Here is a 17,929-nt window from a genome sequence, read left to right as displayed (position 1 = left end):
TCCACCACCAGCACCACCACCATGTCCACCAGCACCATGTCCACCACCATGTCCACCACCACCATGTCCACCACCAGGTCCACCACGTCCACCACCACCATGTCCACCACCACATCCACCACCACCATGTCCACCACCACGTCCACCACCACCACCTCCAGCACCACCTCCACCACCATGTCCACCACCACCACATCCACCACCACGTCCACCACCACGTTCACCAACACCATATCCACCACGTCCACCACCATGTCCACCACCACGTCCACCACCACCACGTCCTCCACCACCACCGCACCCACCACCACCACATCCACCACCACCATGTTCACCACCACCACCACCATGTCCACCACCATTACCACGTCCACCACCACCATGTCCACCACCACTTCCACCACCAACACGTCCACCACCACATCCACCACCATGTCCACCACCACCATGTCCACCACCACCATGTCCACCACCAGCACATCCACCACCACCAGCACGTCCACCACCACCACGTCCACCACATCCACAATCCACCATGTCCTCCACCACCACCACGTCCTCCACCACCACCACATCCACCACCACCACCACCACATCCATCACCTCCACATCCACCACCACCACGTCCACCACCACCACCACGTCCACCACCACCATGTCCATCACCAGTTCTACCACCACCATGTCAACCACCACCATGTCCACCACCATGTCCACCACCATGTCCACCACCACTACCATGTCCACCACCACGTCCACCACCACCATGTCGACCACCACATCCACCAACAGCACGTCTATCACCAGCATGTCCACCACCACCTCCACCACCACGTCCACCACCACCATGTCCACCACCAAAGTCACCACCACCACGTCCACCACCACGTTCACCAACACCATATCCACCACGTCCACCACCATGTCCACCACCACATCCACCACCACCCTGTCCTCCACCACCACCATGTCCACCACCACATCCAACACCACCACATCCACCACGTCCACCACATCCACCACCACATCTACCACCACCACCACATCCACCACCATCACCGCACCCACCACCACCACATCCACCACCACCATGTTCACCACCACCATGTCCACCACCATTACCACGTCCACCACCACCATGTCCACCACCACTTCCACCACCAACACGTCCACCACCACATCCACCACCATGTCCACCACCAGCACGTCCACCACCACCAGCACGTCCACCACCACCATGTCCACCATGTCCACCACCACCACGTCCTCCACCACCACCACGTCCTCCACCACCACCACATCCACCACCACCACCACCACATCCATCACCTCCACATCCACTACCACCACCACATCCACCACCACCACATCCACCACCACCACGTCCACCACCACCACCATGTCCACCACCACCATGTCCATCACCAGGTCCACCACCACCCTGTCCACCACCACCATGTCCACCACCATGTCCACCACCATGTCCACCACCACTACCATGTCGACCACCACATCCACCACCAGCACGTCTACCACCAGCATGTCCACCACCACCTCCACCACCACGTCCACCACCACCATGTCCACCACCACAGTCACCACCACCACGTCCACCACCATGTCCTCCACCACCATGTCCTCCACCACCACCACGTCCACCCCCACCACCGTGTCCACCTCCACCACATCCACTACCACCACCACGTCCACCACCACCACCACCACCATGATCATCCCCAAGTCCACCAACAACAATTTCCACCACCACCATGTCCACCACCACCACGTTCACCACCACGTTCACCACCACGTTCACCACCACCATATCCACCAATGTCCACCACCATGTCCACCACCACGTCCACCACCACCACGTCCTCCACCACCACCACGTCCTCCACCACCACCATGTCCACCACCACGTGCAACACCACCATGTCCACCACATCCACCATCACCACATCTACCACCACCACCACATCCACCACCACCACCACGCCCACCACCACCACGTCCACCACCACCATGTTCACCACCACCACCATGTCCACCACCATCACCACATCCACCACCACCACGTCCACCACCACTTCCACCACCAACACATCCACCACCACATCCATCACCATGTCCACCACCACCATGTCCACCACCAGCACGTCCACCACCACCACCACCACGTCCACCACCACCATGTTCACCACCATGTCCACCACGTCCTCCACCACCACCACGTCCTCCACCACCACCACATCCACCACCACCACATCCATCACCTCCACATCCACCACCACCACATCCACCACCAGCACCACGTCCACCACCACCACCACGTCCACCACCACCATGTCCATCACCACATCCACCACCACCACATCCACCACCAGCACCACGTCCACCACCACCACCACATCCACCACCACCATGTCCATCACCACGTCCACCACCACCATGTCCACCACCACCACCATGTCGACCACCACGTCCACCACCACCACGTCCACCACCATGTCCACCACCACTACCACGTCCACCACCACCACCATGTCGACCACCACGTCCACCACCACCACGTCTACCACCAGCATGTCCACCACCACCTCCACCACCACGTCCACCACCACCATGTCCACCACCACGATCACCACCACCATGTCGACCACCACATCCACCACTGTTGGACTTGGCCCTTCTGGCAGGTTCACCCCTGAACTTTTTTGCTTTTTACTGATGACTTGGTGTGGTAATTGTTTGGTCTCTGCGCACTTTCCCTGTGTCCCAGGGTAAAGTGCGTGCGTGCTCTGAGTGCATGTGGTGAGATAGGCCTGCCCTCCCATAGGAATGCATGGGAAATGTATGTGTCCCTAGTAGTTCCTGATGCGTGGGGTGTGCAGGCCCGAGTTTGGTATGTGCGGACTCGTGGGAGTGAGTGCTGCGCGATGATGTGTGCGGCGTGCATGTACCTAGTGTGGAAGTGCCACTTCTAGAAGTGGGCACTTCTGTGTGCAGTGTGTCTGTCGCGTGATTGGCTGGTCATGTCATGTGACGGGCTAGGGATTCCCCAGAGTCAGGATGAGTCACCCAGTGGTGAATGGGGAGATCAGCAGCTAGATGGGTGGGAGGAGTACACCTGGGTCCTGAATAGGACAGGGTTTTCCACACACAATGCTGGCCCCGCCCCCTGCGGTGCGACTGACGACCCTAGCCCTGCCAATGAATAGAGTGAGGGGCTGAGCACATCAAGGGTGCTCCCCAACCAGCTGCGACTGGTTTTCCCCCTCACCCTGAACCCAGAACAAAGGGGTTTTGCTGTATAAGAATGGGGCTGTGTCCCCACAGAAACTGTTCTCTTCTAGGATCACATCTGAGGGGGGCCTGTTGCTGCTGGGCGCCAGGAGAGACCGCCACTGGGGACTGCCTCCCTGCTGGAGGGCCCTGTGAGCTGGCCCCTGGGCCCAGTCTTTGCCCCCCCCATGCTTTTTGGAGATTTATTGCTGGACCTGTGGTTCTAAGCGCCTGGGAGCGCTGGACTGGCCTTCAGCGCTGAAAGCGCTTTCATTTTTGGCCGTAGCGCTAGGAGCGCTTTGATTCTGTTAGCCGGTGCCCACCCGGCGTGTGCCCCGCTTGTGCCGATTCTAGAGTCTTCTGGCAGGTGCCCACCCTGCCAGGGACATTGCAGTAACTGAAAGCGGGTGCCCACCCCACGGGATAGTGTTTTATAATCGAGGGAGCCTACCCCTCTTGCTGCCCGAAAGTTGGAATCCCTGTCGCGGCCCGGGCTTACCGGAAGTCAGGCGGGCTGGCGGGCGGGCCTCCGGGACAACCGGAACTGAGGAGAGGAGGGCGGGAGCCTACCCCGCCTCCTACGGAGCGACGCGGTCGCAGCCAAGTCGGAGGAGCCGGAGATCCAGGCGGGAGCCCACCCCGCGCTGGACCGTGAGGAGAGCGCGGCCGGAGCTTGTGTGGAGGGGGGCGCGAGGCACGTTATCGGTGCCTGCCCCCTCCGCGGTTCAGGAAAAGCCTAGGAAGCCTTCTTCCCCCCCCCCCGAGCGGAGAGAGAGACGACGCGGGAGTCCCCTGCAGACAGCCCGGTGAGTGTTTAAGAGGGCTGGGGGACTCCGCGCATGTGCTGGGGGTGCGGGGGCAGAATCAGAGCCCCGTGGCTCCAACGTGTACAGGGCATCCTTGTGCTCAGAGCGCCCAGAGCGCTCCAACGAACGGGGCCAATTTGTTCAGAGCCGTGAAGGCTCCAACGACTGGGCACGTTGTCCTCGAGCCTAGAAGGCTCCCACGTACTCGGGGGCATTGTTGTAGTTTCTGAGCGCGTGGCGCTCCAACGACGGGGCAAGGTTTGTGAGAGCCCATCGAGGCTCCACCTAAAGGGGGCACCAGTTGTTTCGTGACGGGGCGGCCCCAGATGGCAGCGGGTCGCTCCCCCCTTGCCCCACAGTAACGTTTAGGGCCACGAAGGCTCTAGGGGGCATTTTGTGCATTTAGAGCCACGAGGCTCCAACCCCTGCCATATTTGTTTAGGAAGGCACAGTGGTGCCCCAGCATTTCACCAGTTGCCCAGCACTTAGTGGGCAACTGCTACGTGTAGGTTGTGCTTTGTGCGCCCTGGTCTGCGCAGCCTGCGCAGTCGCGCCCTGACTTTGCTGGGACATAGGGCGTCCTAGCCCCGACAAGGCCAGTTGGCCTAGGGACTGCCACAGGTGGTGGCGAATGTGAGTTTTGCGCTATTGTTCCTTTCCTGCACCTCTGAATGTGTTTTTATGCGTCATGTGCCTTGCTTTACACCTCTGAATGTTATGCATCATGTGTTTATGTGCTTAGACCCCTACAGGTATTGTGATACCTAGGTGGTTGTTTTCTCCCTAGTACAGGTGGTGCTAGTGAGGTCCTGATTCCCTGCGCAATATTTTCCTAAGGTGGTTAGGGTTGCGTAGGTGGTACTTACCTGATACCAGTAGTTACTGGTTGTGTGCTACATATGTTATTTTATACTACAGTATTATTCCTATGTTCTAAGAGTGCTAATTCCGGACAGCGGTCCAGGTGGCCCTGTCCCCTGTATATATAATCCCTTGTAAATTCTGCCCGTGCCTGTTGGCTCATTGTAGAGTGTGTGTTTTTATCTAATGTGTTGTGTATAATACAAAGGCTATTTTTATAGAATACCTTGTGTGGAGTTTCCTTTGTGGTGGGCCTTGGGTGTTGTTGCTGGGTGCGCGCGCAAACGCTTTACACATCGCCTCAGGGAAAAGCCTGACTGCTCGTGCCAAGCTACCAAGGGGGTGAGCAGGGGTTATCTTTGGCGTGTAACTCCCCAGCCCTGACTAGAGTGGTGGTTTCTGTCTGGCTTTGGCGCAAGCCCTAGCCAACCAGAAATCCCATTTCTAACAACCACCACCACGTCTACCACCAGCATGTCCACCACCACGTCCACCACCACGTCCACCACCACCATGTCCACCACCATGTCCACCACCACCATTTCCACCACCACATTCACCACCACCATGTCCACCACTCCCACATCCACCACCATGTCCACCACCAACACATTCATCACCACCACATCCACCACCACCACATCCACCACCACCACGTCAACCACCACGTCCACCACCACCACGTCCACCACCACCACATCCACTTCCACCACCAGCACCACCACCACGTCCACCAGCACCATGTCCACCAGCACCGTGTCCACCACCACCACGTCCACCACCAGGTCCTCCACGTCCACCACCACCACATCAACCACCACCACGTCCACCACCAAATCCACCACCACCATGTCCACCACCTCCACCACCACCACCTCCACCACCACCTCCACCACCTTGTCCACCACCACCACGTCCACCACCACATCCACCACCACATTCACCACCACCATATCCACCACGTCCACCACCACCACCATGTCCACCACCACGTCCACCACCACCAAATCCTCCACCACGTCCTCCACCACCACCATGTCCACCACCACCATGTCCACCACCGCCACGTCCACCACATCCATCACCACCACATCTACCACCACCACCACATCCACCACCACCACGCCCACCACCACCACATCCACCACCACCATGTTCACCACCACCACATCCACCACCATCACCACGTCCACCACCACCATGTCCACCACCACATCCACCAACAACACATCCACCCCCACGTCCACCACCATGTCCACCACCACCATGTCCACCACCAGCACATCCACCACCACCACCACGTCCACCACCACCAACACGTCCACCACCACCACATCCACAACCACCACCACGTCCACCACCACATCCACCACCATGTCCACCACCACCACCACGTTCACCACCACCATGTCCTCCACCACCACCACATCCACCACCACATCCACCACCACATCCACTACCACATCCACCACCACCACGCCCCACCATGTCCACCACCACCACGTTCACCACCACCTCCACGTCCACCACCACCACCACGTCCACCACCACCACCACCGGTGTCAGGTAAAGTGTCACTGGAAGGCAGGGGTAATAGGAGTGTCAACCCCGGCTGTACATGTGACATTAAAGGATGCATTGGGTGCGAGTAGACGGGATTAGGGGCTAGAAGTATTACACCAGACCCAAAATACATTTGGAACAGGCACAATGTCACAGGGGCTCTTGTAAAAGCACTCGCAGCATCTCTACCTCACAGTGGAATACCTGCACGAGCCACTCACTCAAAAGAAGCATTGGCATAGCCAATAGGTCTCACCTTTGGGACCTTATCAGTGTTTAGCCATGCAACACTTGTTTGCCCTAAATTGGCAGGATATGCCCAGACGTGGGTCCCTTACTCATTTTGCCACTGGATTCAAGATAGCCTGGCTGATGAGGGTTATGAACCCGAAACCGGTCCCAGAATGCTTGTTTCTGGAACAGGGAAGGCATGGCTTGGCAGTTCGGGCTGGACTGTTCCCATGAGGCACAGGGTCAGACTGATTTGCATATGGCCATGTCTGAACTGGGGTGGTGGAGTGAGCTAAATAATGATGATGGATTAAACCTAGATCAGTTGACTGGGGGTGAGTGTTTGATTTGCTCAAACGCTCCCTCCATCATCCCCTTTGGTATCACTTTGTTCGCCCTCAGTTGGCAGGGTATGCCCAGACGTGAGTCCCTTGCTCACTTTGCCACTGGATTCAAGATAGCCTGGCTGATGAGGGTTATGAACCCGAAACCGGTCCCAGGATGCTTGTTTTTCGGTCTAGGCAGTTCGGGCTGGACTGTTCCCATGAGGCACGGGGCAGACTGATTTGCATATGGCCATGTCTGAACTGGGGTGGTGGAGTGAGCTAAAGAATGAAGATGGATTAAACCCAGATCAGTTGACTGGGGGTTAGTGTTTGATTTGCTCAAACGCTCCGTCCATCATCCCCTTTGGTATCGCTTTGTTCGCCCTAAGTTGGCAGGATATGCCCAGACGTGGGTCCCTTGCTCACTTTGCCACTGGATTTAAGATAGCCTGGCTGATGAGGGTTATGAACCCGAAACTGGTCCCAGAATACTTATTTCCGGTCCAGGGAAGACATGCTTGGCAGTTCTGGCTGGACTGTTCCCATGAGGCACAGGGGCAGACTGATTTGCATATGGCCATGTCTGAACTGGGGTGGTGGAGTGAGCTAAAGAATGATGATGGATTAAACCCAGATCAGTTGACTGGGGGTGAGTGTTTGATTTGCTCAAACGCTCCGTCCATCATCCCCTTTGGTATCGCTTTGTTCACCCTAAGTTGGCAGGGTATGCCAAGACGTGGGTCCCTTGCTCACTTTGCCACTGGATTCAAGATAGCCTGGCTGATGAGGGTTATGAACCTGAAACCGGTCCCAGGATGCTTGTTTCCGGTCCAGGGAAGACATGGCTTTGCAGATCGGGCTGGACTGTTCCCATGAGGCACAGGGTCAGACTGATTTGCGTATTGCCATGTCTGATCTGGGGTGGTGGAGTGAGCTAAAGAATGATGATGGATTAAACCCAGATCAGTTGACTGGGGGTGAGTGTTTGATTTGCTCAAACGCTCCGTCCATCATCCCCTTTGGTATCGCTTTGTTCGCCCTAAGTTGGCAGGGTATGCCCAGAAGTGGGTCTCTTGCTCACTTTGCCACTGGATTCAAGATAGCCTGGCTGATGAGGGTTATGAACCCGAAACCGGTCACCGGTCCCAGGATGCTTGTTTCCGGTCCAGGGAAGACATGGCTTGGAAGTTTGGGCTGGACTGTTCCCGTGAGGCACAGTGTCAGACTGATTTGCATATAGCCATGTCTGAACTGGGGCGGTGGAGTGAGCTAAAGAATGATGATGGATTAAACCCAGATCAGTTGACTGGGGGTGAGTGTTTGATTTGCTCAAACACTCCGTCCATCATCCCCTTTGGTATCGCTAGTACCTGCTGCAGGCAGATAGCATGATTTGAAGCAGATCGCCCGCTTTCACTGGTGCACCTCTCTGTTCATGCAGATGCTGCACTCACCCGCTAAGGTTCCAGGCAGCGAGCTAGGCTACTTTCCTCTTCGCCAACTTCACTTTTAGGAATCCGCAGCAGGGGTGTGTCGGTACACAGCATGCTTTTTCTCCAGCAGTAAATCTCGCTCAGACAGGTTCTTCTGAAGCCCATCATCAGAGCAGGGCTTTCAGGTGAGGCGCTGCCTTATCAGCAAGTACTGTCAACGCTCTTCGACCGTTTAAGTGCAGAAAGATTATTTTATTTTTGTGCCACACAGTTTCCAACATTGGAGACGTGCACTCGATAACGCCAAAAGGACATGGCAATAAAGCACTGTGCAAGTATTTTTTAACATAAATTACTTTAGTGTGGTCGCATTAGGGCTACTGTATTCAGACATCTTAGGGGCATATCAACAAGGCGGCGCTAAAAAATTAACACCGCTTTGCGGCCGTTTACGGCCAAAAAGCAGCGATAATTTGATCGCTGTATCAGCAAGGTCACGCTATCGCTATTAGCGCCCTTTCCCGTAACGCCCACCTTTGCATCTCTAATGAGATGCAAAGTGGGCGTTCCAGCTCAAGATAACTGGAGATATGTCGCTAACCGACATTTCTCCAATTATCAATGGGCACGCTAATAAGCATAGCGATAAGAAAAGTAGCGCTAACCTTGGTTATCGCTACTTTCCTTACGCCTGCTTTTAGTTTGACTTAGCCATGATATCCAATGGAAGGTGGATATCATGGCTGAGTCTGCCCTGCCCTATCAGCAAGCTATCGCCAAACGTTGTGCGATTATCGCTGTATTTCTAGCGATAATCGCACATTTGGCAGCTTGCGCCTGGAATTCGTTCGCTTTTGAGATAAGCGTTGCTTATAGCACGCTATCTCAGCGATAAAATTCGGCGATAATTATCCTAGCACTAAGTGCGTTTAGCGATAATTATCGCCGGGTGTTGCTGATATGCCCCTTAATTCCTAGGAGGACAGGCTTGTTCCTATAGTCCGGTTACTTACCCCGAGTGGGTTGCTTTACTTCCAACACAAGGGATTTGGTGGACGCTTGTTTTCTTACTCTCCAGAGAGGGTAATCAACTTACGCTTACTTTTGGTAGGCGTGAGTGCTCACTTTCTCATGTGTGTAGGTCATTAGACTCTTGCTTTCACTGTTTCTTGGTTAGCCCAAAGATCAGTAGTTTTGTCTGCTTGCTTTGCCATGGGATAGGTTGCTGGGCTGTCTTATTTCTCCGTGCATAGGTTTATTGGACTGTTTTGTTTATCTGGGGATAGATTGCACTAATGTTACTTCGTTTCACCATTCAAGTGCACGATAACACAACAGCTGCTAATTATAGAATGTAGAAACAGCAGGAGTGCGGTATGGAGTGCTGTAAAATCTTTTGTATCATTAACAAAGCAGACCGTGCCTCTTTCGCTCACTTCTAGGCACTGATAATGGTGATGTATGCAGCGGGATTACAACTGACCACGAAAGAGGTAAAATTAACTAACCACGCGCTTTACCAGTTTTCCAAATCCCATCTCCCCGGCTAGAGATTAGTATGTGGGGTAGTTTAATTCCAGTCAGGCTTTAAGGATTTATGTTTTACTAGATATTGTCCAGGGCGATAGTTTGTAATAAAAATAGTCATTCCTCGGCTGGTTTGCTGTTGGCTTCTGTTTTGTGTTCCACTGTGTCGGCTTAACATTCTGTGATTCTGGCCACTGGAAGAGCGCTGCTTTTTCTCGTCTCCCACCCTCTTTCCGTGGATGCCCTCTCTCAGCCTCCCGCTGCTGATCACTTCTCACTCCAGTTGCTGCCCCCTAGTCCCACCCACGCTCTTATTTTAAAATTATTATTTTTGGGATATGTGCTGCATGACTAAACTCTTATAAGGGCCCAAAAGCGAGACCTATTGGCTATGCCAATGCTTGTTCTCTTTGTTGTCTCTCTATAGCTGTCTGCATCTCTCCGTATTTCTCTCCTCTCGCTCAATTGTTTTCTCTCTGTCACTCTACATTTCTTTTAATTTTCCTCAATCTCTCCATCTTTCTCTCTATCACTCTCCTCACTCTCTGTCTCTATCCCTCATTCTTTTTCTCTCTCTGTCCTTCTCGGTCTCCTTGTTTCTTACTCTCCCTGTCTCTTTTTGTATCTCTTCTTTCTGTTTCTGTTCTTCTGCCTCTCTCTGTCACTGTCTTCCTGCCTATCTCTCTCGCTGGTCATGTTTTGTTCTCTTTCTCTCACTCTGTCTCCTAGCATTTCAAACTCCCTTTCTCTTCTCTTGTCTCCCTCTCGGGATATCCCTCATCATCTTTTTTTATCTCCCTCTGTATCTCTCACTCTTCTTCTCTCTCTCGCACTCCCTCATCATCTCTCTCCGTTTCCCCCACTTTCAGTATCTCTCTGGCTAACAAAGTCTTTTTGTTCCTAAGTCTCCCTTTATCTCCATGTCCATTTATTTGTGTCTCCCTCATCTCTGTTGTTCTCTCTCTCTTTCCCCTTTGCTCTTTCTCTGTCCGTCTCCATGGCACTTTCCCTGTCTCTGTTTACCATCTCTCACCTCTTCTTTCGCTCTCCCCCCTCTAGCCCCCTCCCTGCTTCGGCCTCGTCTTTCTCTCTTGCTCTGTCTCTCCCCCTCTCTCTTCTCTGTCTGTGTCTCCCACCCTCTTGCTCTCTCTCTGCGTCTGACAGTTTCTTACTCCGTTTCCCCCTCTCTTCTCGTCTCTCAGCTCGCCAATCAATTTGTACTCAGTGAGTTCCCGCCACCACTGTGATTAACTGACTCCTGTTGATGTGGCTGATCAGTTCTTAACTGATGCTGTTCATGACATTCTTGGGGTGGTCACACGTGGCCTGCACCCATCGGTGATTGGTTGATCTTGTCTTATTAGCTTCTCTCATGGTCCTTCAGAAAGGTAAACAAACTGGGGAAATGTACAATAACCTAATGAGCACACATGTTCTCCCTTCACACACATATTGAGCTCTGCCCTAAACTCACATGGAGACTTGCGCCTAGATCCATATCATGACATGGAGAAAACGTCATCTCCACCAGCGAGAGGCTAGTGGTAACACCACATAAGAGTGGACACAATCCTGTGGTCAGGTGCTGCTGCACGTTACGAATCAGTTGGTTAAACCAGCTGCAGCATCTCATCCCTTGGGCCCTATCATGGACCAGTGCGCTGGGGCACAGCGCAGCTGCACTGTGCACCTGTCCTTTTCAGGCATTGCTTTGTCTAAAGTTCATACATGTAACTCGGAAATCCCAGTTAGTCTATTGGATGCTGACTCCACAGCTCGTACCCAGGGAGAAGTGCGCGCCTTTCCATGCTGGCGATCTGTGCTGGACATTTTCCAAGTTAAGTGTATGGACGTTAGACAGTGAGAATCTTAAAGTCAGGCAGAGTGGTCTGTGCCACCCAGGGTTGGATTGGGATTAAAATTCGGCCCGGGCATGCTAAAAAAAAGTGGCCCACATTTGCATATTGCTTTGCTGCACAAAACTGCTTTAGCAAAGTTTTCTAAAAAGAAGGGGGGGGGGGTCTCTGACAGAGGCATGTTTTTTTAACTTTACTTAGATAGAGATCTAAGAACTCAACCGAGTCTCCTGTCATTCAGAAGATCTCTAAAAACGAATGTCTTCTGATTGTATCTGAACTGGTTGTTTGACAGAATATCATGGACAAAAACATCGCCCATCAAGAAGATCGAAGACAGAATATCATGGACAAAAACATCGCCCATCTAAAATATCTAAGACAGAATATCATGGACAAAAACATCACCCATCAAAAAGATTGGAGACAAAATATCATGGACAAAAACATCGCCCATCAAGAAGATTGAAGACAGAATATCATGGACAAAAACATCGCCCATCAAGAAGATCGAAGACAGAATATCATGGACAAAAACATCGCCCATCTAAAAGATCTAAGACAGAATATCATGGACAAAAACATCGCCCATCAAGAAGATTGAAGACAGAATATCAAGGACAAAAACATCGCCCATCAAGAAGATCGAAGACAGAATATCATGGACAAAAACATCGCCCATCTAAAAGATCTAAGACAGAATATCATGGACAAAAACATCACCCATCAAAAAGGTCGGAGACAAAATATCATGGACAAAAACATCACCCATCAAAAAGATTGAAGACAGAATATCATGGACAAAAACATCGCCCATAAAGAAGATCGAAGACAGAATATCATGGACAAAAACATCGCCCATCTAAAAGATCTAAGACAGAATATCATGGACAAAAACATCACCCATCAAAAAGGTCGGAGACAAAATATCATGGACAAAAACATCCCCCATCAAAAAGATTGAAGACAGAATATCATGGACAAAAACATCGCCCATCAAGAAGAACGAAGACAGAATATCATGGACAAAAACATCGCCCATCTAAAAGATCTAAGACAGAAGATCATGGACAAAAACATCACCCATCAAAAAGATCGGAGACAAAATATCATGGACAAAAACATCACCCATCAAAAAGATTGAAGACAGAATATCATGGACAAAAACATCGCCCATCAAGAAGATTGAAGACAGAATATCATGGACGAAAATTTAGCTCTTTAAAAGATCGAAGACAGAATATCAGCTTCCACAATATCATGAAGATAAGTGAATATCTGTGTGTAAAGATGTAGTATTCTTAACTCCACAGCTATGTACCTTGAAGATTTATAGTACCGTGCTACATATATGGAGAATTAAGAATACTAGCTCTATACGTAGCTATATATTTACTGTCATGATATAGTGGGAGTTGATTATCTGGCTACGATATTTTTATAGTGTATTTTAAACATGATATTCTAATTGAATTCCTATGAAGTAAATCAAAATACAGAAGCTGGTGACACCCTCAGACCTTTGACTCCACCTTATTCCCAACCCGTGTATTATGGATCACATCTATATTACCTTACAATTTAGACTCTCATAAATGTTCTAATGTCCCTGCAATATCATTCTATGTAAGGCACATTATACCTTTGGTTACCGTTGCATTATATAAAACCGTTAAATAGATCTCCTTCAGTAGCTTGTTGCTTATCTCCTGGTTTGCACTGGTCATCTTTACATTATTTGTAGTTCTAATTAATGGCTTCCTTATCTGTGCATCATCTGTAGCTAATCCATTGGCATTCAGCCTCAGGGTTTTTTTGCCCAACTGCTGGTACCTGCTTAGACTACCCTCATCAAACTCTGATCCTGGAGTGCAGCACATACTTTAAATACCACCTTTCCCAAAATTTTACCTGGGTCATTTTCCTTGTCAGCAAATTGGTGTTAAGTGTGGGGTAGGACTACACATAGCCTTTAGGTCCTGAAGAAGCGTCACAGATCCTTCTGGGCCACCAGGCGCGAAACATGCCGACCTGACCACACTCATTATTTTAAGACTTCTGGGGTACATTATTTGCCTACAGGAGCCCTAACCTTATTATGTTTTTTTAACCCTGCCAAGAGAGCCAGCAAATTAGATTCTAATTTGGCAACTCTTCGCCAGTTTTAACTTCCTTCACTTGATTAGACACCCTCACTCCACTCCACTGTATATACTCTTGATACCCTTACACACTCTCCTCTCATCATACGGCAATCAAATAAAATGACCTCTGCTAAAGCGACCCTTTGTGGATCCTATAGGGCATTGCAGTTCCAGCCCTATGAGGAGCAGGCCCAACGATGTAGCATGACATCTCCAGGGATGTGTGAGGGCACCAGGAAGTAGTCCCTAGAATTCCCACCCCCCCATCCTAGCTTAGATTCCTTTCAGGGCCGGACTGGAAACTGAAAACAGCCCTGGCAAAAATTAACATTTCAGCCCGCATGGGCAGAGGAGCTAATGTGGCTAGAACAAGAGCAGCTCTTTCAAGTTGCGGCCGCGATCGGTAATGAGCACGATCATTCCTAGAGGCTGAAACCGGCCTCCAAGTGTCAATACCGGCCTCCTGGGGCTCCAGCCTCCCGGGGAATTGCCCGCTGGCCAGTCCGGCCTTGATTCCTTTACTTCCTGATAGGAACAGTACCTCCCCAATTTGTCATATTAGCATTTTCGAGCCTGGGTACTGGACCTTTATTGGCCCTTTATTACCCCCCCCCCCTCTTTTTTGTTTCATTTTCTTTGTCCCCAAACAAGAAAGTCCGTTATGGGTCAGGTGATTGGTTATGTCATTGGTACTGGCATTTGCTTAGCGCACAATCTGCGATGTGTGTGGCCTCGCTGTGCTTTAGGGAGTCCAGAGGTGACTTTCCAAAGCTCTTCCAGGTTTCTGGCACAAACCACAGAGTAACTCGGCGCCTAGAGATGCGCTGTCAGCCGTGTGGATGGCTCTGTTCCTATGGACGTGCATATGCAGTGCATGCATGCATGCATCTCTGATGTTAAAGTGGGGACTCATATTGCAGGAACGTCCTTTGCCTGAACTGGAAGTTCAAGGAGGGCGACAATAAAGCAAGGGGTCAAGGATGAGCTACTGCGCTGCAGCAGATGGTGATGTACCTAACACCCATGAGTGTCGCTAAGTCCTACGCTCTTCTTCCAGATTGCTATGCTTCCCTGGTGCCCTCCATGCCACTCTCAAGGCTCTCCGGAGAGCCGGGTACTCACCCCGCGTGTTGTTGCTGTTGGTATATGTGAATATGCTACTTCGAGTTGTGTCCTCATCATCATATCTCCGCCGAGCTGCATAGGCGCCCGAGTTCCAGGAGTAGGCCATGACTGGCGCGCGCCCTCTTGACTTCCTTGGTACCGAGGTCCTCGAGCCCCACTTCCTTGTGCTCCCCTTGTGCTCACCGAGGTGCTCCCTTCTGCACTTCCTCTCAGGACCCTCTCTCACTTGGATCCAGCGAGCCCTCCCTCACCGCTCCCAGGTGGCTAGTACTAATATGCCAGGTGGCCCCCCTCTCTTTTTATACAGGCCCTTCCGGATTAGCCCAGGCCCTCGCAAACAAGCTCAAACCCCCTTAAACATTTGATCTCTTAATTGGGCTTGTGAGTTTTAAGCCCACCCTCCCTTCTGGCCGGCCCGGGCCTGCGTCACCAGTCAGGGCTGAGGAGAGTGACTTTTCTGGACACTTCAGGTGACTGGATCAGGCCCTGAGCAGCCTCCTTTGGGCGCGATTAACGCGGGGAGGTGGGGGGGATGGCGGGAGGTGTGTGAGGTGGACAGGCGAGCTTTAGCTCCCGTTCCACCCCCAGGAAAGACAGGCTCCTAATCCCACCTCATCTGCTCAATGTCCTAATGCCCAATTTGGTTAAATCAAAGGCCCCTGCTGACCTGGTTTGCCTTATTCTCTTTCTTCACAAAATTCACAGATTCAAACAAACCTCACTTATGGGATTTTGTATCAAAGGGGTTCTTGTTGGCAGTGGAAGAAACCTATCGATCTATCGGCAGGGACTGCGGCCAGCCATGCAGCAATAATCGATGCAAAGCCATTGAGTGAAAGTATCCACTGATGCCAAGCCTGCTTCTCCCCCGCCCCCACCGCCCGCAGCCCCTGGGAGCCTGGTCGATGAGGCCGCTGCTGCTGGGTTTCACATATCTGGGCAGCAAGGGGCCCTCTGCCCCGCCCCCAACCTTGACAGAATGTAGCTTTTTGTCGGCTCTCACTCCTCATAGGGTCATACTGAGTAAAAACAACGCTCTCTAGGCCAGACACGTGGCACACACCAGAGAAGGGCAGGCGTGGTGTTCGTTGCAACCCCCCACCCCCCCCCCCTTACCCAAAGAGGTACCATGATGTAAAGGGGGAGGTGTAAGCTCTGTTAAATAGGATTTCTGGACACATTCCCATCAAAATCAAACTTAAAGGAAGTTGAGAAGTGGGAGGGAAAGGGAAGATTTTCTAGCATTCTGGTGCTTTCGACAGGCTGGCTGGGCTGGGATGAGGTGGTCACTTCTCAGGCCAGCCTTATATGCAAGCGAGTGTGTCCCAGCCCGGTTGGAATCTCTCAGGGTCCCCACAGGTTAAGTAAATGAGTGAACATAAAAGCTGTCGCGATCAGTAGCGCCAGGAAGGTCGGTCCATGGGAGCTGGGGTATGTGGAGCTAGACAGTGGGGTCGGTGAGAGTACAAGGATCCTGAGAGGCCGAGGACAGCCTTTAGGTATTTGATATGTGCTCATATTGTTGAAGTTGGGAGTTGTTCAGCTGGTGACATATTGTGTCACATGGTGATGAGCTGCGATGCTGGCAGGCCCCATGATGAGCTGCGATGCTGGCAGGCCCCATGATGAGCTGCGATGCTGGCTGGCCCTATGATGAGCTGCGATGCTGGCAGGCCCCATGATGAGCTGCGATGCTGGCTGGCCCTATGATGAGCTGCGATGCTGGCTGGCCCTATGATGAGCTGCGATGCTGGCAGGCCCCATGATGAGCTGCGATGCTGCCAGGCCCTATGATGAGCTGCGATGCTGGCTGGCCCTATGATGAGCTGCGATGCTGATGCTGGCAGGCCCTATGATGAGCTGCGATGCTGGCAGGCCCCATGATGAGCTGCGATGCTGGCAGGCCCTATGATGAGCTGCGATGCTGCCAGGCCCTATGATGAGCTGCGATGCTGATGCTGGCAGGCCCTATGATGAGCTGCGATGCTGGCAGGCCCCATGATGAGCTGCGATGCTGGCTGGCCCTATGATGAGCTGCGATGCTGGCAGGCCCCATGATGAGCTGCGATGCTGGCAGGCCCCATGATGAGCTGCGATGCTGGCAGGCCCTATGATGAGCTGCGATGCTGCCAGGCCCTATGATGAGCTGCGATGCTGGCAGGCCCTATGATGAGCGCGATGCTGCCAGGCCCTATGATGAGCGTGATGCTGGCAGGCCCTATGATGAGCTGCGATGCTGTCAGGCCCTATGATGAGCTGCCATGCTGGAAGGCCCTATGATGAGCTGCGATGCTGGCAGGCCCTATGATGAGCTGCGATGCTGGCAGGCCCTATGATGAGCTGCCATGCTGGCAGGCCCTATGATGAGCTGCCATGCTGGAAGGCCCTATGATGAGCTGCGATGCTGGCAGGCCCTATGATGAGCTGCGATGCTGGCAGGCCCTATGATGAGCTGCGATGCTGGCAGGCCCTATGATGAGCTGCCATGCTGGAAGGCCCTATGATGAGCTGCGATGCTGGCAGGCCCTATGATGAGCGCGATGCTGGCAGGCCCTATGATGAGCTGCTGGCTGGCAGGCCCTATGATGAGCTGCTGGCTGGCAGGCCCCATGATGAGCTGCGATGCTGGCAGGCTCCATGATGAGCTGCGATGCTGGCAGGCCCCATGATGAGCTGCGATGCTGGCAGGCCCCATGATGAGCTGCGATGCTGGCAGGCCCTATGATGAGCTGCGATGCTGGCAGGCCCCTGCGATGCTGGAAGACCCCATGA

At 52.5% G+C, this 17,929-nt stretch overlaps 1 protein-coding gene across 1 annotated transcript in view; it reads right to left on the bottom strand.

The window, feature by feature from the left end:
• LOC146797106 (red-sensitive opsin) overlaps positions 1-15,413 on the bottom strand; it is a 68,520-nt gene extending 53,107 nt beyond the window's left edge. Inside the window, exon 1 of the mRNA XM_085629747.1 lies at positions 15,155-15,413. Coding sequence (XP_085485873.1) covers positions 15,155-15,263 — 109 coding nt within the window. The 5' untranslated portion in view covers positions 15,264-15,413. The remainder of the gene's footprint in view (positions 1-15,154) is intronic.
• Positions 15,414-17,929: the final 2,516 nt, after the last annotated feature.

This window comes from Triturus cristatus, chromosome 10 (genome assembly GCF_964204655.1).
Source record: "Triturus cristatus chromosome 10, aTriCri1.1, whole genome shotgun sequence".
Lineage (NCBI taxonomy): Eukaryota > Metazoa > Chordata > Amphibia > Caudata > Salamandridae > Triturus > Triturus cristatus.
This window is presented reverse-complemented; position numbering and strand designations above follow the sequence as displayed.